The 22,632-nt window shown below is 33.4% G+C and overlaps 2 protein-coding genes across 3 annotated transcripts; one reads left to right on the top strand and one right to left on the bottom strand.

Annotated features, from left to right (window-relative positions):
* Window positions 1-1,410: 1,410 nt before the first annotated feature.
* On the bottom strand, window positions 1,411-6,800 carry LOC120251918 (citrate synthase, glyoxysomal-like). The gene is made up of 13 exons (XM_039260567.1): window positions 6,468-6,800; window positions 5,601-5,781; window positions 5,429-5,514; window positions 5,219-5,323; window positions 5,054-5,116; window positions 4,810-4,919; window positions 4,468-4,587; window positions 4,315-4,390; window positions 4,032-4,105; window positions 3,778-3,898; window positions 2,943-3,040; window positions 2,747-2,870; window positions 1,411-1,854 (listed from the first exon to the last, which is right to left on the bottom strand). Exons 1-13 carry the CDS (start codon window positions 6,708-6,710, stop codon window positions 1,723-1,725), a joined length of 1,533 nt encoding a protein of 510 aa, XP_039116501.1. The 5' UTR covers window positions 6,711-6,800; the 3' UTR covers window positions 1,411-1,722.
* Window positions 6,801-16,506: 9,706 nt separating this feature from the next.
* LOC120251917 (MACPF domain-containing protein CAD1) lies at window positions 16,507-21,511 on the top strand. 2 transcript variants are annotated; one of them, XM_039260565.1, is made up of 7 exons: window positions 16,507-17,023; window positions 17,586-17,824; window positions 18,002-18,197; window positions 18,296-18,367; window positions 18,723-18,906; window positions 19,083-19,246; window positions 20,659-21,511. In XM_039260565.1, exons 1-7 carry the CDS (start codon window positions 16,748-16,750, stop codon window positions 21,274-21,276), a joined length of 1,749 nt encoding a protein of 582 aa, XP_039116499.1. In that variant the 5' UTR covers window positions 16,507-16,747; the 3' UTR covers window positions 21,277-21,511. The 2 variants fall into 2 exon arrangements, with proteins under 2 accessions (XP_039116499.1, XP_039116500.1); XM_039260566.1 differs by lacking the exon at window positions 18,296-18,367.
* The last annotated feature ends 1,121 nt before the right edge of the window (window positions 21,512-22,632 follow it).

Raw genomic sequence — 22,632 nt, 5'->3', positions numbered from 1 at the left:
GTATGTGGTTTCTATTTCTCCTGCTATTTGCGATTTGGTGAAAAAATTTAGTGTTGGAGTCCCCTCCTGTCGTCAAACTCAAAATTCTATTATTGACATAATAATAATAATAATAATAATAATAATAATAATAATATCAGATAATTCTCCACGGAGTTGGTATTGACCCAGCTGATAATTCTCCACGGCGTTGGTATTGACCCAGCTGACAGTTCTCCGTTTTAATTTGTCCACAGATAACCCAAAGTCTTGAATGATAGAGACTTGACATCATGCTAATCCCAGGCAATTCTAATCGTGGCGGTCCTTCTCTTTGACCTAGTCATGGTCTATGTTTATGGTGGGATTTTTATTTTTTATTTATTTAATTTTTTTTTTGGAGGGGTTGTAACATACTAGAATTAGTCCCACGTCAGTTATTAGGTAAAAAACCTATATCAGTTATTATGTAAAAAGTCTATATGCGTATAAGTATTGGAAATAATCTTTCTAGTATATTGACTTTTTAAGATCCGTTCGTCTCACCACTTGTTTGCAATATTATATTAAATTAAATAGAGAATCACAATCAAATAAAAATAAACAAATGAAAGAAGACTGTATAACTTGCATTGTCCCATTGTAGGATTGTGTTATTAAATGTGATATAGGATTGGACTATAGTAAATGGTGCGATATTACTGGAAATGGAGAATCACAATAAACTCAAAAATAAACAAATGAAAGACTATACCTTGCATTGCCTATTATAGAATAGTGCTATTATCTATGATATACGATTTGGACTATAATTCATATTCACAGCTAGTGATTAATTATTATCATTATATTTAATAATATTTAAATTCAAAACATTTAAATTCCCGTACCAACACTTTTATAATAGAATTAATACTACTACGTCATAAACCTTTGGTTAAATTGTAAACACGATGAAACATTGACACAACCTTCAAAATCCCACAGAGTAAAAAACAGAAATTATAAAATCTGAAGAACATAATATTTAAAAAAAAAAAATAAAAGTCACCAAATATAATGTTAGTTTAATAAATATTTAAAAACAGTATTGGAATAATTATTTAATTTAATAAAACTATTTTGAAAAAAAAAATTAGTGATAATTATTGAGCAGACGTTGGGTATCCATCAATTTCCAAGAGAATTGTTCTATGGAAAAATAAAATCTAACCAAAAAAATGCACATAAGAAAATGACAACATTCGCAGTATCTTTATTATGTACGCACTAGAAGCTTTTGAGGGGCATATATACCTCTTTTTCAACAAATCAAATTGGATGGAACACCATATCCAACCCTAACATATTTAAAACACATGGAAAATAAGTCACTTTGGAAGTTCATTAATCTCACATCAACCAATAAGAAAAACAAATCCATCAGAACCCTGCTCATGAAAGGCATGCAGCTTTATATTGCCAAGATCTGGACTGCATTTAACATGAGTTATGTATTATTATCTGTTCACGCAGTCTTATTTTCACCTTTGAATATGTAGAACAAATGTTTGTAACTTCAACATGACACAAAATTTATAGAGAAATAAAGAGGAATAGAATACAGTCATGACATCTAATCAAAGATCATACTGAGACTCAAGATTGAAAGTTTAACTTAAACTACTTCAAAGGAGTGGCATCAGTATGGTAAGCCCATAACATCTTTATTTACTTTGATAATGGGCATTTCCTTGGTTTACTTTATGTACTAGAACCTGCCAACCTTCTCCTTGATGCATTCGACACGGAGACTTGACCAAGGCTATCAGCCTCTGTAGGCATGGTCCGCTCTCGGAAAGGCATGTAGTGCCGGAGCCAAACACCAGTGTAGACCTGGCACAACATTTATTAGGCATATGAAATATTTTACACAATATTTGCAAATTGCTGAAACCAAGTGATCAGATTCTTATAAAATATACAAAGAAAACTAGAAATTTCCTTTAAGTGTGAAAGCTTGCATATGAAGAGTAGTGCTCATGTTTCATGGTTGAAAATGAAAGCTTGCATATGAAGAGATGTGCTCATGTTTCTAATAGTGAGTGACGTTAGATATTAATTCCAATGATTAACCATGAAAGTGAACTTGTTGAAGAGGAAAATATTATTAGCACACACCAGTGAGATCATAAACAGATAACAAAAATAACCAAAATGAGTTCCAGCAAGAGAAGTTCGATCAGCAAAGATTGAAATGTTCCATTGTTGTTTTAATTGTGGTTGAGAAATGAATATAATTATTGTGGGTTAGATTTGTTTCTTTGGACAAACTAGGAAAGTAGTTCAGGAGCTTGTTCAAAATCCTGTTGAAGATCAACATAATGCTGCTTTTCTGCTCACTAAAACTCACCAGATATCAATCTGATCCACCTTACCCACGTCAAAGAATGAAAAAAGAGCATTACTTTCATACACATTCTTGATCGACATTTACTAGCAGACAGCTTTGTTTATGGGTTTCTTTAAAGTTAAAGTAACCTATTATCTGACATTGTCATTATCCAAACTCTATCATTAATGTTCATTAACAACTAGTATGCAACTCTATGAACTTGAATGGCCATTTAACCAGATAATACATTGTGTTCTTTTTTCCAGAAGAATGATTTGTTTTCCCAGCTTACTACAATTCCTACCAAAAGAAAAACTTCTTACTATACTAGAAAGACAAATTCTGCTACTCGCATAATTCAGTAAAGATCCTTTATGATATTATTCAACTGACCTGTTGTGGCCTCATGATCTTCCTATCAGGATCATCAAGTGATTCTCTCCAGTGTGCCAAGTATCCAGCCATGCGAGGGATAGCGAACAGAACAGGGAAGAATTCCGTGGGAAAGCCCATTGCCCTATTTTAAAAATAGTTATTCAAACCGCAGATGCTGATAACTTTAAACAGAAATGACATTTATTGCACTTACCTATAGATCAACCCAGAGTAAAAGTCTACATTGGGATAAAGCTTCCTCTTGATGAAATACTCATCGGTCAGTGCAGCCTTTTCCAGTGCAACAGCCACCTGCAAAGAGAGCAGATAAAAATTAAACTAACTGTACACAAGTAATATGCATGCATTCCACAGGAAAGGATCCAAACTAGAAATTCAATCCCGATTAAAGTTCACAAAAATGCAATGATGAAAACTGATATAAAATGTGCATAAGCTCTGCCCTGACAAACTGTATGTGCGGAGATAAGGAGCATGACAATTGATTGGATTACCACTTTTATTTTTAAAAAATGAAAAAAAAGAGCAATCAGACTCCTGAAAATGAGATGGCAGTCCAATGCTGCAGAATTTCATCAGCCATCTGCAAGTGCATGGCAAATATAGAGGATTTATACAAGAAATTGAGATGAAAAATGCATAAATTTAAAGGAAAATTTTTCTTGCAAACATTTACACAAGCAGACAACTATGGAAGCCCACTCTAAACCAAGAGAAAAAAAAGAAGCCAGAAGTGATGGAGACAAATTGAAGCAACCAGCTAATTAGAGAGGATTTTGTAGCCATAAATTGAATCCTACTAGCCTCATGTTTTTAGTTCGCTGATTGCACTACTGAATGACATCAAATTTAATAATTGTACTAAACACCTATGGAAAATGAGTTGTCATGCATAGTGCACGTCTAAACTGATAGATGAGTGACCATCATCAGCTGTTCAAGTCAGACTATGTGTTGTCACAGACTACCAATATTTACAACTAGAGATCATCAATAACGTAATACAGTGAAAAACAGTAAAGAATAACCTCAATCAATGGATCACGCCCAACGATTGAGAAGACTTCCTCGGCCAACTTGCGGATGACTTTAGCACGGGGATCATAATTTTTGTACACTCGATGTCCAAATCCTGACATTTTCCTCTTCCTATTTATATCCAAAATAAAAATGATATTAGAGTTCAAAAAAGGAAAATTTATGAAGGAAAGGAAAACCAATAGACCACCCATGATGAGTTTGAGAACTTTAAATAAATAAACTTGGGACAAGCTACTCTCACCTGTTTTTCACGCCTTCAATAAATTCTGGAATGTTCTCAACTGTTCCAATCTCATTCAACATCTTAAGAACAGCCTAACATTAACAAAATAAACCAGGTGTAAGCTTTGAGAGAAAAGATTCAAGTGCCATTGACAAATATTAAGCCAATGTAAGATCTTTATTTTGATAATATGCCTAGTTGGTCCACCAAAGTAATAAACAAGTTTTAAGATTATTTAAGAATTGGAAGATAAAGCCAAATCAGAAGTAATATTATCAAAATAAAAAGAATAATTCCACACCTCATTTGCACCACCATGAAGTGGGCCATACAGTGCTCCAACAGCTCCAGCAAGAGCAGTGAAGACATCTACACCACTGAAAATATAGAATGCTAAATTAGATAGTCATGAGAAACCTATATGATGCAGAAAACTTAAGATCAGATTGTATACCTTGATGCAAGATGGCGGGCAGCAGCTGTGGAGCAGTTCATCTCATGTTCCGCATGCAAAATAAAGAGAATGTCAAGCACTCGAGCCAGACGAGGGTTGGGCTTGTAGGAATGGTTACCCCTGCATTATGATTAACTCTGAAGTAAATATGTCAAAAGGTACAAAGTTTGGTAGGAACTTCACTCTGCTCAAGCCAGAACCAGATAGTGTGACTGGCAAACTGCTGTCAACTATTTTTAAATGAAAATAACAGTTATTTCACTCAAACCAGATCTTCAAGACATACCAAAGTATAAAATATATAATATTATAGTAACAGCAAGAAGGTAACAAGAAACTTACAGGGAGTCCAACATGTACAAGAAGTTTTCAGAATATGAGAGGTTATTAGATGAAAGCACTGGAGGCCTTCCTGCTAATCTCAAGTAAGCTGCTGCTGCAATTGTTGGTGCCTGCAGAAATTAATATATATATATACACATACATACATACATATATCATTACAATGTAATTAGCGGACAAATAAGCAGTAAGTCAACTGTCCAGTATAGAGAAAATAGAAGTCAAAGATCGGTGGAGGGCATACTTTTCCAAGTATTCTTGCAATTTGTTTGTCCCTCACTTGCTTCAACTTGTAAAGATCTTGACCCTGCACAAGCAAGAGAATTTGAAGACCTATCATTAAGAAACCACAAAAAACATATGGATTGATGTATTCTAAGAGACCAAAATTATGCATTTGTAAACTTACTCTAAGAGCAGGATTGGCATCAGGGTGGAATACAGAGAGTGCACTCATTGCACTGACAAGTACACCCATTGGATGTGCATCATGAGGCATGCCCTGTATGATATCCTGCAAAGGAGAATAATAGTCCCACGAACAAAAATCAGAAGTCCATGTCAATTTTGAAAGAGACAGTATCCAGCAAGTATTAGTTTAGGAGATACAAAGACACACCAGAAGTCCCTGAGGCACAGCAGAATGCTGTGAGATTGCAAACTCCCAGTCAACCAACTGGTTCTGCGATGGAAGGTTGCCATACACTGGAAAGGAAGCATGTTAATATTTTTAAAACCTTGAAAATAAGCTAATTATTAAAATTTATCATTAGAAGGTGAGAAGGGCTCACTTAAAAGGTACGCCACCTCAGTGAAGGTGCTGCTTTCGGCCAACTCCTCAATGGGGTAGCCCCTATATCGAAGAATCCCCTCATCTCCATCAATATAACAGATGGAGGATCGGACTGGAGCAGTGTTGAGGTAACCAGGGTCATAGAGTTTAAGTCCCTTGTCTTGATTTCCAGTGGAAATCTGGCATAAAAAAGATCACAGGAATTATTCTCTTTCCCTAAACCCTAAACTAGCAATCTCAAAGACTTGTTACTTACAGAATTTCACGTCAAAAGCAAAAAAATAAGAACACTCAGCTAATGCCAGTGCTTTAAACAGAAAATTATGTTGGTAACTGAGTGTTCTCTAAACACTGTTCTCTAAACCATACGAGGGATATAAATAGTCTTTAAAAACAATCATAAAAAACACAAATATTTATATCAAACGAAATGTCACAAATTTATCAGCAAACACATCATAATAAACAAATCACTACAGAATTGAGAAAATAAAATCAAAACATCGCCTTCGCCTCCCTTAGCTTTTTTCCCATATTTTCTTTTTGGAAAAAGTGTATAAGCCACTGTCATATATTAAAAGAGAGTCCACCTTTCAAGTGAAAGACAATTGAACAAGCGAATTACAGGAATACTCAACAATTGCCTATAAAAGTATCTCAAAATAAAATCACCAGGCTTAACAAGAGTCATACTTACAATCCAAATTAAAATTGATAATTCTCCCTAAAACACAACCACTAGATGAATCTGACAACATATTCCAGCATAAAATCAGAAACAAAACACTACAAACAACGGAAACAACCCAAAAAATAAATAAATTCAGGAAATTACAAGGCAAACGCAGACCAATCAATGATATACCTTCTTAAAATCCGAAGCTTTCACAGTCCCCTCATCCGAAACCTTGATCTCATACTTCTTTCCAGTCCTCTCATCAATCACGGTCAAAAAACCACCGATAGCACTCGGGGCGCGCGCAGCCACCTGAGCCGAGACGGGCGAGGTTTCAAGGAGCGCCGGCGAGATGGATGAGGTCGCGAGGTGAGCGGCGATCACCGCAAGCCGTCCGCGAGCCAGATCGGCGGGATCGAAGCGAGCTTCCATTGATTCCACGGTGATCGGAGAAGCGGCGACTCGGATTTCCTTTTTATTTTATTTTAATTTTTTTTTTTCCTTTTTTCACTGAATTTCAGCGAAATTTATAATTAGAGATTTCGTGTAGTGGGCGTCTATTAATAGTTTAGAGAAGTTTACATCTAGAAACAACGGAGAAATCATTCGATCCGCTGCGGACCGGGTTGAAGCGTTTTGGTACAACCTCGGTGCTGATTGGTTGATTAATGAGTGATGGGCAGTAAGAATTTGACACGTGTAAATTAAAATTGGGACAGGATGGACGGATGGGATCGGCTGAGAAGTGGGTCCCACTTGGGGTTCGGATATAGATGAGATGATACACTTGGTGGGCCCTGACGTGAGTATGGGTATCTTGGGATGGTGAATGATGAAAGGTTGAATTACTCGATCGGAGGAGCCGCACGATTGCATTGGGATCTGGTTTTTTATGGAGATAGGATCGTTTGCTTAATCTGAAGATGATATTTATTAAGGCCGTTTGGTTCGCGGTAATGTAGAAGGATTACCATGTGTTACGTGGTAATCTGAAAATATTACCACGTTTGGCATTGTATTAGTGATAATCTGTATAGTAATATCATATTACCAACTTATAAATATTACCAAGAAAATGGTAATCCTATTACCACCAAATTTGGTGTCTATCTTGGATTACCGTGGTAATCTTATAACTTTTTATATTTTAACAAATTGATTACCATGAAAATCAAAGTAATAAAAGTTCCCAACCAAACAGGGTTATATTAAATTACCGTAATATTCTCACCCATATAACATTCCCACTCATATTACCATGGTAATCTCGTTACGTGGTAATATGTCATTAACACGAACCAAACGGCCCCTTAAAGTTATCCTCTATATATATATATATATATATATATATATATATATTTGGTTGATTAAGAATTGATTAACCTCCATTTTTTAAGATATGTATTATCTAAAAATCCTTTTTCTTTTAAAAAATCATGCTCTTTTTCATAGTATACTTGTTCCGTAAGTGTGATGAATTGCTAATTAATGAATTAAATAAATTATTTAATTTTTATATTGAATAGTTATATATATATATATATTAATAAATTATACAAACACAGTGAGGAGTATGTCCATGGATAGAATATTGATTGTCTAATCCATCTAATCTTACTTGATTACATCAAATTTGGACTATAAACCCGCACTCATAATATGGATTTTAATATATTTTTTATAGTGGAATCAATATTGTTCGATAATGAACCTTTAATAATAAATATTATTTTTTAAAAATTCATATAACTCGAAATTTCCCTCTTTTGATTTTTGGAAAAAAAATTGTGACCGTATAAGAAAGTCGCAAAACCATACTTAAAACTTTTTAACCTTAATTTTAATATTTAGTTGGTCGCAAATAAGTGAGATGCTGAATCGACTTGTCAATCACACCTCAGCCAACCCATACTGTAAGGTTGTGTTTGATTACAACATGAAAAATGGGTGGAAAAGAAAATTGTTCCATAAAATATTTTTTCATAGAAAAATTTTTAATGAAAAACAAAAAAAAATATTGTTTGATTGGCATTATTTTCTGGTTAGAAAATTAAGAATCTTTTATGGAAAATTCTTATTTTGTTGTTTGATTGCTCTTATTTTCCGTGGAAAATATAATATTTTCCATGAAAAAAAAAATCTCATTTGTTGTTTGATTGCATCAATTTTCCCAGGAAAAAATTACATTTTCCATGTAAAATTTTGTATATTCTCTAAAGTAAATTGTATTTTGGCTACCTAAAATGCTATTAATCCTAATAAACAATTTTTTTTATTTTGTAATCATTCCAAAAAAAAATATTTCTACATTACTGACTTTAAAAATACAACATACTAAATCATTCAAACAACATAACTCATATATATTCCTAGAAAAATTGATATAGTCATGGACAAAATTCAAAATTATTTTTGCAAATATATCTATTGTTTAAAAGGATTTTTTTTAAATAAAAATAAAAAATCCTAATGAGAGATAGAGATATTTAAAAATTTAAAATAAAACCAAAAGAGATAGAGATAGAGATATTTTATAAAAAAAAAATTCAAATTGGTCCTCAATTTATTTTTTTCAAATAGCCCCATCAGTCTTTCATGAAAAAGTTTTCTTTGGGTAGAGAGAAAAACTTTTCCACAAATTTGAGGAAAAAGTGGTCACGTGACCAGATTTGTGAAAAAGTTTTCCATGGAAAATTTTTCCAATCAAACAGCCTATTTGACTGGATAATCCTTGATAGAAAAATTTTCCATGGAAAAAAATGGTCAAACTCGGCCTTAAGAGATGGAAATTGACTGCTAACGGCATTTTCACAGTCAAATCTTTCTACACCTTTCTGGTCAACCGGGGGGGCTGTGATGTCAGCTGGTCCCAATTATTCTAGGAGGGCCTTGCCCCAAAAAAATCAATTTTTTTTAATTAGTTAGCGTGAGAAGATAGAATCCATTCTCTCGAAAATCTTGCGAAAAAATCTTGTAATCTTTTGCAAAACTCCACCTATATCATGTGCCATGATGCCATTGAGACGTCTAATCATTTACTACTAACCTGTCCATGGGCCGCCCATATCTGGAGTTATTTTGGGAACCTTTTCGGGCAAAACAGCTATCATGCTTCCCTCACCCCCCTGTGTTGGTTCAGAGGGGGAGGGGGAGGAGGGGGAGTGAGGGGGAGTGAGGGTGGAAGGAGTATGGAGGGTTTGAGAAAATATTGTGTTTGATTCTTGGAGGAGTGTAGAGGAGTAGTTTATATTTTTTTTTGTTTGGTTGAAAAGATGAGTGGGGAGGAAAGAGAAACAGTGTAATGTGTATTTGACTATTTTGCCCTTTTACAATAAAATAGGTAATAATATATATATATATATATATATATATATATATATATATATATATATATATATATATATATATAATTCAATAATTAGAGAAAAATATTTTTTTAAAAAAAAAATTATGAGGAGTCATAACATCTTTATTATAATTGACAAATATTGGTTAAAATGTGAACACCCAATAATCATTCAAACATACCCTATTTTTGTCATATTTTTTCATAAATTTACCGAAAATGGTGAAAACATACCCCATTTTTTTCATATTTAATAAAAATAAGAAATATAGGGTTTTAATAAGTAGGATATAATGGAAATTATACAAATATGTGAAGGGTATTATTGGTATTTTGTATTATTTAAAAAAATAATAAAATAATAAACACCCACTCCCCAAAAGACCCCAATTTGGGGGAGTGGGTTATGAGGCACCCCTCCCCACCCCCTTTCACCCCCCACACCCAAACCAAACAACATCCACACCTCCAAACACTCCCTCACCCCTCCCCACTTCCCCAACCAAACAAAGCCGAATTATGGGGCCATTATTAGCTAGTCTAAGAAAATCCATGAGATTATTCTGGATTTTACACTACAAGAGAATTGCATTTTACAAACAACATTTTCTGTTTCTAATCCGTTGCTAAATTGAATTAGCAACAGATTATAAACGAAAATTTTCTGTTTGCAAAATAGGTGTTGCTAATTTATTACAACCGAAATAACATTCCGTTGCAGACTTTAGCAACGGATTTGTAACGGCAAAACTTCCGTTTGAAAATTTTGAAATTAGTAACGTAAATTATTCTGTTTCAAAAGTGTTGCTACATTTTGCAACTGAATGTATGTTGTTACTAATCCGTTTAAAAATTTACCAACGGATTAGCAACAGAATAATTGCTTTCTAAAAAATAGAAATGGATTTGTAACGGAACATATTTTGTTTTAAATTTGTTTTTTTATTAGAAACAAAAACTATTTCATTGCAAATCCGTTTGTAAAATTATATATATATATAGATATAGATATATAATTATATTTTGTAACAAATTAATTGGTTTGTAATCCGTTGCTAAAAAACTAAATAATTAAAAAAAATATCACATTGATTTTCAAAGTTGATATAAATAATACCTGTTATGACAAATTTTTTAGCAACAATAAAGCTAACAAAAACTGATTTCATTAATGCATTTAGGAAAAGATGTCCAAAACGAACTTTAACAAAAGAAAAATATTAACAAATATCAAATAAACTAAAGCTCATCTACATGGTCAACATCATGGTCATTACTAGCTGGCTGTGAGTCCTGAGTGAACTGTGAGCGCTGAAGCATCCTAGCCTCGAAGTCCATCATCATATCCTGCATCTGACGCAACATCTGATTACGATACTCATCTCTCTCTGCCCTCATCTCGAGCAGACTCTGCTGAAGCCCCTTGTTATCATCTTTCACCTCATGCAGACTCTCCTGAAGCCCCTTGTTGTCAAATTGCAACAAAGAGAATTCAACTAAGCCAAGTGCTGCAAAACAATGCAAAAGGAAAAATAAATACTGTACAAAAGTTTTAAATATTAAAGTAAAATTCATAATTTTTCAGCCCATTCAAATTGTAATTAATTAAAATTACACATTAAATATATAATAATTGAGGGTAAATTTAGTAAAAAATAATAAATAGTTTTTCTATTTTCTAAAACAATACATAAATTAAAACAAAATAAAAAGAGTATGAAAACAGATAATATGAAACGACAGAATAATTGTAACTAGTGTAACTTCAATTTTGTCTTGAATGAGATGACACGAACATCTCTATAAAACCAAGTTATTCTCAAATAATTCTCTTGCTATAGATTCAATCATTCAAAGGCTATGCTAAAACTTAGGGTTGTCTCTCCTAAAAATGGACAGTAGATAAGACAATAATCAAATTATGTCACCAAGTGCTAAATAACACAATAAAACACATTAAAAATAATGAATAAAGGACTAGAGAAGAATCACTCACCTAATATCACAAAATGTAAATAGTCATGATACATTAAATAGTCACGACGTCCCTGGCGACTTCCATCAGGCATGCGAACAAGAAGTGTAACAGCACTTTCATCATCTGAACCAGGTTCCTGAGGCAGAGAAGAATCACTCACCTAACATTCATTTTCTCTTGAAATAATCAATACATTTACAAAATCTATATATTCTAATTTTGTTTGAAAAACTTATTATGGCTATTTTTATATTTAAATTATTGTCATATATATTTTTAAGAAAATTATTGGTCTTGAGTAATTAAAAAAGTCCCTAATAATTTTTGTCCTTTGTATCCTAAAAAATATATTAAAAAAAAAAGTTAATAATCTGTAACATTAATCATATCTAAAAGGAGTTAATATATATTCATAAAAAATATTTAAAAATTATTATTCTTTCATGATTATAATTAAAAAAATTATTTATACATATGGATAAATTTATTCAAATCATCTAGAACTGAAATTTTATTTAATAAAATATAACTTCACAAACAGAAGTTCGGGGTCATTGCTAATTTACCAACGGAACCAAACTCCGTTGCTAAGTTTTAGAAACGGATGACCAATCCGTTGGTAATTTACAAACCGAATCTTAATCCGTTATTAGATTTTAGAAACCGATATGTGATCCGTTACTATTTTATAAACAGATTATGATTCCGTTGGTAATATACAAACCGAATTTTAATCCGTTGCTAATATTTAGAAACCGATAAGTAATCCGTTACTATTTACAAACGGATTATGAATCCGTTGGTAATATACAAACCGAATTTTAATCCGTTGCTAATATTTAGAAACCGATAAGTAATCTGTTACTATTTACAAACGGATTATGAATCCGTTGGTAATATACAACCCGAATTTTAATCCGTTGCTAATATTTAGAAACCGATATGTAATCCATTACTATTCTACAAACGGATTAGAAATCGGTTGGTACTATACAAACAGAATCTTAATCGGTTGCTAATGTTTAGAAACCGATATATAATCCGTTACTGTTTTACAAACGGACTAGAAATCCGTTGGTACTTTACAAACGAAGATTTTATCCGTTTCTAAAATAGAAACGGATTAGCCACCGATGGCATTTACGTTTTAAATTTCGAAACGGTCCTAAATTTTGTTTGTAACATTGTAACGGACGGTCTAATCCGTTGCTAATCGGTTATTAAATCGCAACAGAACCAGTTCATTGCTAAATTATTGTTTCTAATTCAATAGTTTCTTGTAGTGTTAGTTTTGAAAGTAATTACTTGGAATATTTGGCTAGAGAGAAATGCACACATGTTGTTCTATACTTCTTCTATCATCCTAAAGATTGATCATATGATTCTTTCATGGCTAAATGCAGTCCTGGATTCCAAGAAGGTAAGACTGGAGGAGCCCGTAGAGAAAGTTAGAAAAAGCCCCACCAAGGTAGTAGATGCTAATGCCCTGGTAGCACACACTCTCCCACTTAGCGATGGCTAGTCTTCCGTTCGTTGTTTTTACCTAGGAGGGTCTTCTTTCTCCTCCTAGGGTTCTTTACCTCTTCTTGTCCCATTGCTGGTGGACTTTTTCTTCTTTTGGTTATTCTCTTTTATGTAGCGGTTCGACTGCAAAAACTTGTTATCCGTTCTTCTGTTTAAAAATATGTGGTTTATCCATTTTTTCAAAAAAGAAATTATGAATCATTGAATATTCATAATATCGAAAGTGTTGATAAATGCTTTTGATTTATTATTTTAAATAAAAAAAAAACAATAAATCCATACTGGTTCATACTGATTACAGTTTAAATCACTAAATATATAAATCAAATTGAAATTATTATAATACGATGAAATTCCATATAAATTTGTAATGTAATTCGTTACATATCTTAATAAATATTGCCAGATTGTTAACATGTAGCTTGTAATAATTTGAAAAAAAAAATCACAGTAATTGAATTTACTTAGAATAAAAAAATGAGTTAATGTAATGCGTTGCTTTCCATTTGATTTAAAAAAATAATGTGTAAATGCTTAGACCAATTATTGTTAAAATATTTCGTATAAACCAATAACTTAAAATTATTTTAGTCTATTAGTATTTAGTTCTTTTTATAAAATATTCATGTTTTTGTCTTAGAAGCGAATTTGATTTTCAGTTCATACAAAATGAGGACATATGGAGGTGTTAAAGCATTAACTACTCACTTGTGTATACTTCTAACGTAACTTATTTATATTTATTTTAAACAATTTATATTTTATTAATCTTATCTTAATTGTTAATTAAAAGCAATTAATTGTTGTGAGAAATTTTTAAAAGAAGCCTAATTTTGACTGCACACGCATTAGTTCCAAGGCTAATGTTCTTCGGACCAACCTTTTTTAATATTTCATGAATACAACTAAAAAAATTTATAATTATTTAAATTAATTCCAAATAATAATTTTTTTTTGAAAAATGTATAATCAAATTTTAAAAATATTGATTTATTATTCATTAAATCCAAATCTTACAACTAAATATTTTTTTAAAAAAAGATAGATAAATCACTTCAATTAAAGAAAAAGAATACAATATAAGAGGAGAACAATAGAAAACACAATAGTACAATATACCACTAGATATGATACAACGGCCACAGACCACTCAACAAAAAATAAAATAAGATAAATAAGAAAAGGATGTCAACAAACCTCAACACAAGACAGTTAGGAACTAGCCCGAAAGCTGATAACTAAATATCTCTATAATATAATTTTGAAACTAATATTATATACATATATATATATATAAGTTATTTATTATTTTTCTAAATCATCATAAAGAATATTTTTTTAATAAAATATAAATTTAGCAATGAAAGCTTCTTTCCGTTTTTAATTTACAAACGAAATTAAAATTTGTTTCGGAATTGTAATCCGTTTTTAATTTACAAATAAAATGGATGATTAATCCATTGCTAATCCATTACTAATTAGTAACAGAACAATTCCATTGCTAAAATACTATTTCTAATTCAACATCTTCTTGTACGGTAAAAAATGCCTGATTTTTCCCCTCAATTTGAAAGGTTTTTGGAGCTAAAATCATTTTGTTTGCTTATCTTGTTAGTTTATATCCCATTTTGACACTCAGAAGGGGTTCGAAGTATTTTTACCGTTTTATTTAAAGGTCTACGGAAGCATACAAGCAAGCATACTCTCTCACGCACGCATACGAAGCTGCATATCACATAAAAAATAATAATAATAGTGCGAAGAAGTATGGATTGGAATACATCTGTATAGTGACCATATACATAAATAGTAACTGCTACAATATGCATGAATAGTAACTAATATTGTCCTAGGTTCTCATTAGTAGAATGATCCAACCCCGACATTTATATCTATATATAATGAATATAATAAATTTATTTTTATCCTTTGATTATTCTAATTTCTACCTCAACTTCCATTATTCTTATCTACAACTCGCTTTCGAAAAACACCATTTGAATTCACTCGCTGTTTGGGCATGGATGCATGATAATTCCTTGTAATTATGATTATATGTGGTTTGACCAAACCCAACACAATCATGGTGTTAAACAAAATAAAAATAAAAACAAAACAACCACCTTGGTCCTAAAAACAATCAAATAAACCCATGTTACGCTATAATACTTTTGATTTCATTTGAAAAAAATAAAAAATAAACTACATCTTTGTTAACAAATAAAAACGGTCATAAACATCTAAATAAAAAAGATAACTTGCAAGTCAAACAAAACAAAAGATTGAAAAGCAGTATGGATAAAAAAAAATTATGCTATCCATAAAAAAAAAAAAAAATTTTAGTCTATTTATACTGAATTTTTCGCATAGGATATTTGTGTATTTGTCGAGAAAGTGAGTTTGAACTTTAACATAAGTTAATGTGTTAAGATATTATGTATGCCCATGATGTGATTTATTTAAATTTCGTTAATATTTATATATAATATCAGTTAAAAATAACGCTTTAGGGTACATAAGTTCCTAAGTATTTTAGTTGGTTTCAGGCTCTTGTCACTTGGATTGGTGGCTAGTGAACCAAAGTAACAAAAATTGAATCACAGAGACTAAATGAGAAGAACGCTCTTTTTGTTCTTGCTACATTATCAAATACTTATAGCTTACATCATTACAAGTGATAAAATACATAGTAAATATAGAGATAGTTATAATAGATTTGACTACAATAAACTTCTAGATTTCTAAAAATTTGACTACAACAAACTCTTAAATGAAACGGCTATCCAAGATTTGAAGAGCTATTGAGTGTAATTTCCCTCCAATATAAAGAAAGTAAATCTTGGTCCATCTAAACTTATAGTTTTATATAAGAAATTCTTCCAAGAGTTCATCATCAACTACTTATTTATAAAAAATACATCAGTGATTTTTAGAGCCACAAGCGAGTAAACAACCTGGACCTCATCACAAAAGAAAGACCTCAAAACTACTGAGATGAGCCTGGTGCCCTCTCAATGATTTTAAAAAAAAAAAACCGCCTCTCACATCAACCAAATGCAATCAATCTCATCCATCAAATCATCACCATCTTCTCACAAGTGAGAACTCATGCATGAAATTAATCATTAATCAACACTCATGCATGCATCCAAACACCCAAATAAAGAAGACACACATATAAACAAATTGGCATAGCAATCAAGACAAACTTGTTAACTGCTTCACCTTAAATTGTTGCGCCATTTATACACACACACAAAAAGGAAAGTTGGTGAAACCACCAACTAGTTCTGACCAGTCAACAGTCAACGCTCCCAACAAAACAAAGGATGCAAAAGAAAACGCGTTCTTTATTATTATTTCTCGGTGACAAACAAAACCCCCAAAGAAATCAAATGGATTCCTTTCCTTCTTCTACTTCTTATTATAAACTTCTCATTCTCTTCATCTTGTCCTCTTTTCAAACTCTATATTCCACACCTAAAAAACCATCAAAGGCTTCAACCCAAACAAAAAACTCCCTTTTTTTTTAATTATTTATTTATTTTTATTATTTATTTATTTATTTATTTGTTAGTAGTGGTGAAGGTGGTGGCATTTTCGTGATTATCTCTGCCGGCCATGGATCGCCGTATGGGCTCTGAGGATGCCCTAATCGCGACGCTCTCCGGCGCCATCCAGACGCTTGGCCGTGGCTTCGATGTCACCTCCGATGCTCGCCTCCTCTACTGCAAAGGGGCACATGGCTCCCTTGTTGTCCGCCCTGACGAAGGCTGTGCTAGAGATTTTGGTCTCTCGGAGTCTGGCCCTTTCCTTAGAGCTGTTCCTGTTGATGTTGATGTCTCCAGAGGGAGGGGCGGACGGCGGGAGACTACCCAAGTTTGTAGCTTTCATGAAGTATGTTTGTAAAGCTGTCTCTTTGGTTTGTGTTGGCTGATTTGGTCTCTGTTCATTGTTTTGTTTGGTTTCTGTTGATTTTTCAAGTTGGATTTGCTCTTTTGATGCCTTGGTGATGGCGATGATAAATATTTTTTCTTTTGCCTTCTTCTTTTGGGGAAGAAGATGGAGGGATGGAATTTATTTTTACATTTTGTAAATGATTAATTTTTTAGTTGTTGTGCTCTGAATTTCTTGGCACTGGAGATCATGAGCATGTGTTTAATTTACTGTTCGTATGGAAAGTGGAAAGTTTCTTCAAAAATCAAAATTGATTGATGGGGATAGTCAGCGTATATTAGGTGATTTTAGAAGTGTTCAACAATTTTGAATTTTGAATTCGAAGCTTGAATTCAAATGTTTAACTCCAAGTCTAACTCATTTTTGCTATGTATTTTGGTGGGTATGCTATATCACTGGATGTTACAGAATTGAGTCCTTTCATTATTGACTTCAATTATGCATGTTGTACATCATGGATTTTGCTGTACTAGTTGTTAATTTGATTCCTTTGTGTCTTCAGATGGCTCAATATTTCAATAGAAAGTCGGGATTGTCTGAAAAAGAACCCCTTGGAAGTTTTAACTCCATGTTCAACTTCACCGGTTCATGGAAGACTGATGCTGCAATGACAAAAGCTCTTGCAATGGATAGTTATTTCATTCCTCTTTTTAAGGTTGAATTGAATAACCCTAACCTAGCTTTGCGAGAGGAGGTTAAACGTGCTGGACCACGGAGTTGGGATCCACAATCGTTGGCAAGGTTAGTGAACATTTTATAATGTCTCCAGACCACGGTCACTGGAGCTTAGTTATTATTTTAGATTATAAAACTAATTTAGTTTTTTCCTTCCTCCGGCTTGAGTTGATCTCTTTGTTTTCATTTTTCTTCTTTCATCTTGCATGATTAACTAACATTTGCTTCCATCCTTATTTTCAGCTTTATTGAGAAATTTGGTACCCACATCATCACCTCTGTTACAATTGGTGGTAGAGATGAAGTTTATATTAAGCAGCACATTTCATCGCCTTTATCTTCCGCAGACATTGAGAAGTATGTGCAAGATATAGGTGATCGAAGATTTTTGACTTTAAAAAGCCATTTTACTTCTTCTCCCATAGCAACTAAAGCCAAGGTCAGTGCTTTAGAAGTATTTGTATTCTTTTTGGTGCATTGCTCAACATCTGGTTTATATGCCATCAATCATCCAACTGAAGTACTGCATCTGCACAGTCTGCGGGGGCATCTCCGCAGCGTGACATGAACTCTCAGCCATTTTCTGTTCCATATTTAAGTGGGAAAGAGGCAAGTGTTTCCAGTATCCTTTTCCTAACACACAGTCTTATTCTAGTTTATGCTAAAGATCAATGCTTTGAATTGTAATGCCTCCTCCCAAGGTTACAGCTAACATTGCTATTGAAATATGTCTATGTTTCGATGACTATAAGTAGCTGTTATGTCTTATCCATTCCACATTATCACTAATAGAATACATTTTTGTTATTGATAACAAAGGATCATTCCTTATTTGTTTTAGTCAGCACCCTCTCTCTGGCTAAACCCATTTATTTATCTTATCACTTTAGGAGGATCTTGTAGAATTTTTTTTTTTCTGTTCAATATTTGAGTCATCAGTGTTTTCACTTTTTTTTTTCTGCAGGATGTTATGGTAATATTTAGAAGAAGAGGTGGTGATGATCTTGTTGAAAATCATATGGAGTGGGCAAGCACTGTATCCGCGTCACCTGATGTTATCAACATGACATTTTTGCCCATTGTTTCGCTTCTTGAGGGAATGCCAGGAATTAAGCATTTGGCTCGAGCAGTTGATTTATATTTAGAGTGTAAGGCTTTATTCACTATTTGGTTTATTTAAAATTTTAGCTTTGAAGCACAGATGGTTCTTCTATTTATCAGATGCATTATGTTTTGGGCTTGTGCTAAATTCTATATTATCATTATTATATCTGCATTTGTGAGCCTATTCCCTATGTAATCATCAATACTCATCACTTTTCAGATAAGCCGCCCATAGAAGAGCTGCAGTATTTTTTGGAATTCCAAATTCAGCAACTTTGGGCTCCGATTCATGACAACATTGCTGGACACCAGAGGAAAGAACCTGTATGCCCTTCTCTTCAATTTAGTTTGATGAGCCCCAAGCTATATATCAGCTCAGAGCAGGTAATCAACATCGATTGGTTGAATCATTCCATCTTTTGAGCAGTTTTTTTTTTAGTTAAGTTGCTGTTGTGGCTTCTTCTGAAGAAATTGGCATTGCCTTCACGCACCTTTAAGAAATGTGTATAACAGGTGATACCTAGGTCGATCATTCAGTGGAGCCTTGGTTTTCCTATTGCCTAAATGCTCATAGAGAACTATCTAATGTACACTGGCCAAAGTTATAAAGGAAAATATTCATAGAGTCCAGAAAACTAGCTAGTGCACTATACAATCAGAATTAGCATCCTTTAAGCAACCAAGCCTTTTGATTTTGAGTTATATGGCTAGGTGCTTGAGCACAAATAGATAAAATAGATAAACTTGTAAACACTTCAACTTGTTTTATGCACCCCAGCCACCAACTACAGTGTTAGTTACAGTAACTTGATTTATTTGCTTACCATCTTGCTTCAAAATACAAATAATTGAACTTGAGTCTCTCTCTCTCTCTCTCTCTCTCTCTCTATATATATATATATAGATATATATATATATATACACACACACACATGTATAAACCAATTGCTTGTATGCATATCAAGCTTCTTTTTCAATGTTTGCAAATCTCATAGTTTGATCTGAGCTAAACTATTTCACATTTGATCTCAATCAAGTATATATCTTGATTACTCTCTACACAATTAGTCACTAGCATTTAACTTGACACTGGTAACCACTTCTTTAATATCATGGTTTTCTCAAATTAAATGTTTTTGTGCATTTCTTATTTCTCTTCAGTTTAGGTGGACTATTGCTGAATGATTGGGCTACTTGAGCAGCACTGTTTATTTAACCAATTCAATTGAATTCTAGCTTCAGGTTTCTTTAACTTTATTGTGGGTTCATTAGCCTTTTCACCATTACCATTCCCTTTCTCATTCTTATTCTGTGATCCAAACGGACCCTTAGTAATGATCTCCTATTATATGAGTAGGCAGGCAACCATTCATAATTGTTACCCCACATATCTGATTTAAGAAATTCTACATCAATGCCCTTTTGACCATGATGGGTAGGTAGCATAACCTTGTGATCTTACCCAAGATTCATTTTGAAATGTCTAGTTATGATTTTCTGACATTGAACAATATTCCAGCCTCTCTTTTTGACATTAGATGCCAAATCCATGCTTCAAAGTTTAGAATACCAAAATCAAGAGAATCATGGGAGCTCCAAGATAACTAGCCTTAATTAGCTCAATCTGCTGACTGTGAGGTGTATTTTCAATTTGGCATATAGTCAACATACATGTTGTTTATTGTAGTGGCTCTGTCCAGTCCAGGGTATAACTCCGGAGAGCTGGAAGTCGGTCAAGTTCATCTGGCTTTGGAATTACGTTCTATCTTCTAACTCGAGGTAGGAAATGGATGCAGATATCTGTTGGTCGCAGGCCAGTAACGGGCCTCAAGCTGTGTCTAGAAGGAAGCAAGCAAAACCGACTGGCTATCCAATTAAAGCACCTCGGGTCCCTGCCAAAGATACTCAAGCCTCACTGGGACTCTCACATTGCAATCGGACCACCAAAGTGGCAAGGCCCAGAGGAACAGGACAGCCGGTGGTTCGAACCAATCAAATGGAAGAATTTTGCGCATGTGAGCACAGCTCCCATTGAGCATACTGAAGTCAGTTTTGGAGATCTTGTTGGTGTTTACATTGTGACAGGTGCCCAGCTGGGTGTCTGGGATTTCGGCGCCAAGAGTGTTTTGCACCTTAAACTTCTTTTCTCCAAGATTCCAGGGTGTACAATTCGGAGATCAGTGTGGGATCACAGCCCATCCTGTGCCAATCAACCACTAAGATCAGATGAAGCAGCATCATCTTCAAATGATAGCTCTACTCACATTGGAAAGCTATTGAAGATTGTTGACTCAACAGAGATGTCTCGAGGACCAGAAGATATTCCTGGACACTGGCTGGTTACAGGCGCAAAGCTGGGAGTCGAGAAGGGAAAGATCGTCATTCGTGCAAAGTATTCAATATTGAACTATTAAAACCACATAAACCTATCTATGAAACATTCTTTGCACAGGTATTGGTTGTTTTTTGGTTGTAAATTAGCTTAGCTGTTTTTAGTTCCTTAGGAGAAGTGGTCTTTGGATTTCATTCATTGTTGTATCTTTGGAATTGGACTTGTTCCAGTCCTTATGTATCTTTTGTTTATGAACCATGTATACCTTTTAACACTGGATTAAAAAAAAAGTAACACATTATTGTTGTTTTGGTAAATGTTCAAGTTCATGAGCATGAAACAGGGAGTTTCATGAATCAATATAGATTGAATATGATTTATTACTGCTGCAAAAGAACAGATGATCCTTCAGTTGGGGAATAAATTTGTACAGCATGGGATGATGTCTTACAAAAGCTGTTGTTCAATGCCAATTACTTTCTTCTTGTTGACTGGCAGTATTAAATCTGTGTGTATGTGTCCTTCCTTGCAGCCTTATTGCTCTATATTTCTCAAGCAATGGTTTACATGTTTACTGAATCTATTTACATAAAAAGAACTCAAGAAAGTGATGCTTCACAACTCTCATTTCAAAAGCATGAATGCATCTCACATTCATGAAAGATTTCACGTGAGATTTCTGACAGTAAACCCTACCCTTCAAATTAAAAAAAAAATATATCAGTTGAGATTATTTCAAATTATCAGAACATTTTGTATATAGGCTTACTTGTTCTTCACGGTGAGTGAGGGCATTGAAAAAGAAGGCTGCAGGAGTACTGGTGGTAGGAACATGTACTGTGAGCTCCCACGTGCAATCTGAGGCAAATGGACCTACATTGTTTCCCCAGTGCTGAATATTGCTCACACTGCACATTCAAAGGCATTTCTATCTCTCTATTACTCTTATATATATATATATATATATATAAAGTAATGTCTTTCTCAAAGTGTCATAATGGGTGGTTGTCAGATTAGGCTCTCTCTTCATATGATCATGTGTTGCTTTTGGTGTTACTATTTCTGATGTCTGAACTGCAGGCATTTATGCTCTCATAATGCTCCTGAATGTGATGTGGTGGTGCACTGGGGGACAACTTGTTGTGGACTAATCTGTTGCCGGAAAAGCACACCGGAACTGAATTCTTCTTAAAACTCAGTGACTTGTAGTTGCATGAAAGACACCCTTCTTTATAGTTCTTTAGTTCAAACTACCAAATACGTACCAATATATGATTTTGATTCTTGAAGTGTTGTTGTTCATTTTATTTGAGGAGCATGGAAATTGACATTTTGATGCCAAATAATAATTTGTTCTATTGATATTGGTTCTTTATATAATATGCTCGTACGGTCTAAAAAACATGCTCAATTCTTAACTCTAGCACGTGGATGACAT

This window comes from Dioscorea cayenensis, chromosome 20, assembly GCF_009730915.1.
Source record: "Dioscorea cayenensis subsp. rotundata cultivar TDr96_F1 chromosome 20, TDr96_F1_v2_PseudoChromosome.rev07_lg8_w22 25.fasta, whole genome shotgun sequence".
In the NCBI taxonomy this organism is placed as follows: domain Eukaryota; kingdom Viridiplantae; phylum Streptophyta; class Magnoliopsida; order Dioscoreales; family Dioscoreaceae; genus Dioscorea; species Dioscorea cayenensis.
Note: the sequence above shows the minus strand (reverse complement) of the source record. Positions and strands in the feature narration are given on the sequence as shown.

Excerpts from the sequence above, each read along its gene's own strand:
- LOC120251917 (XM_039260565.1), top strand. The coding sequence starts at position 16,748 with ATGGATCGCCGTATGGGCTCTGAGGATGCCCTAATCGCGACGCTCTCC. Across the intron at positions 18,198-18,295 it reads CCATAGCAACTAAAGCCAAG|TCTGCGGGGGCATCTCCGCA; the intron begins GTCAGTGCTTTA and ends GCATCTGCACAG. Across the intron at positions 18,907-19,082 it reads AGTTGATTTATATTTAGAGT|ATAAGCCGCCCATAGAAGAG; the intron begins GTAAGGCTTTAT and ends ATCACTTTTCAG.
- LOC120251918 (XM_039260567.1), bottom strand. The coding sequence starts at position 6,710 with ATGGAAGCTCGCTTCGATCCCGCCGATCTGGCTCGCGGACGGCTTGCG. Across the intron at positions 5,515-5,600 it reads TGAGGTGGCGTACCTTTTAA|TGTATGGCAACCTTCCATCG; the intron begins GTGAGCCCTTCT and ends CTTCCTTTCCAG. Across the intron at positions 3,041-3,777 it reads GGCGTGATCCATTGATTGAG|GTGGCTGTTGCACTGGAAAA; the intron begins GTTATTCTTTAC and ends CTCTCTTTGCAG.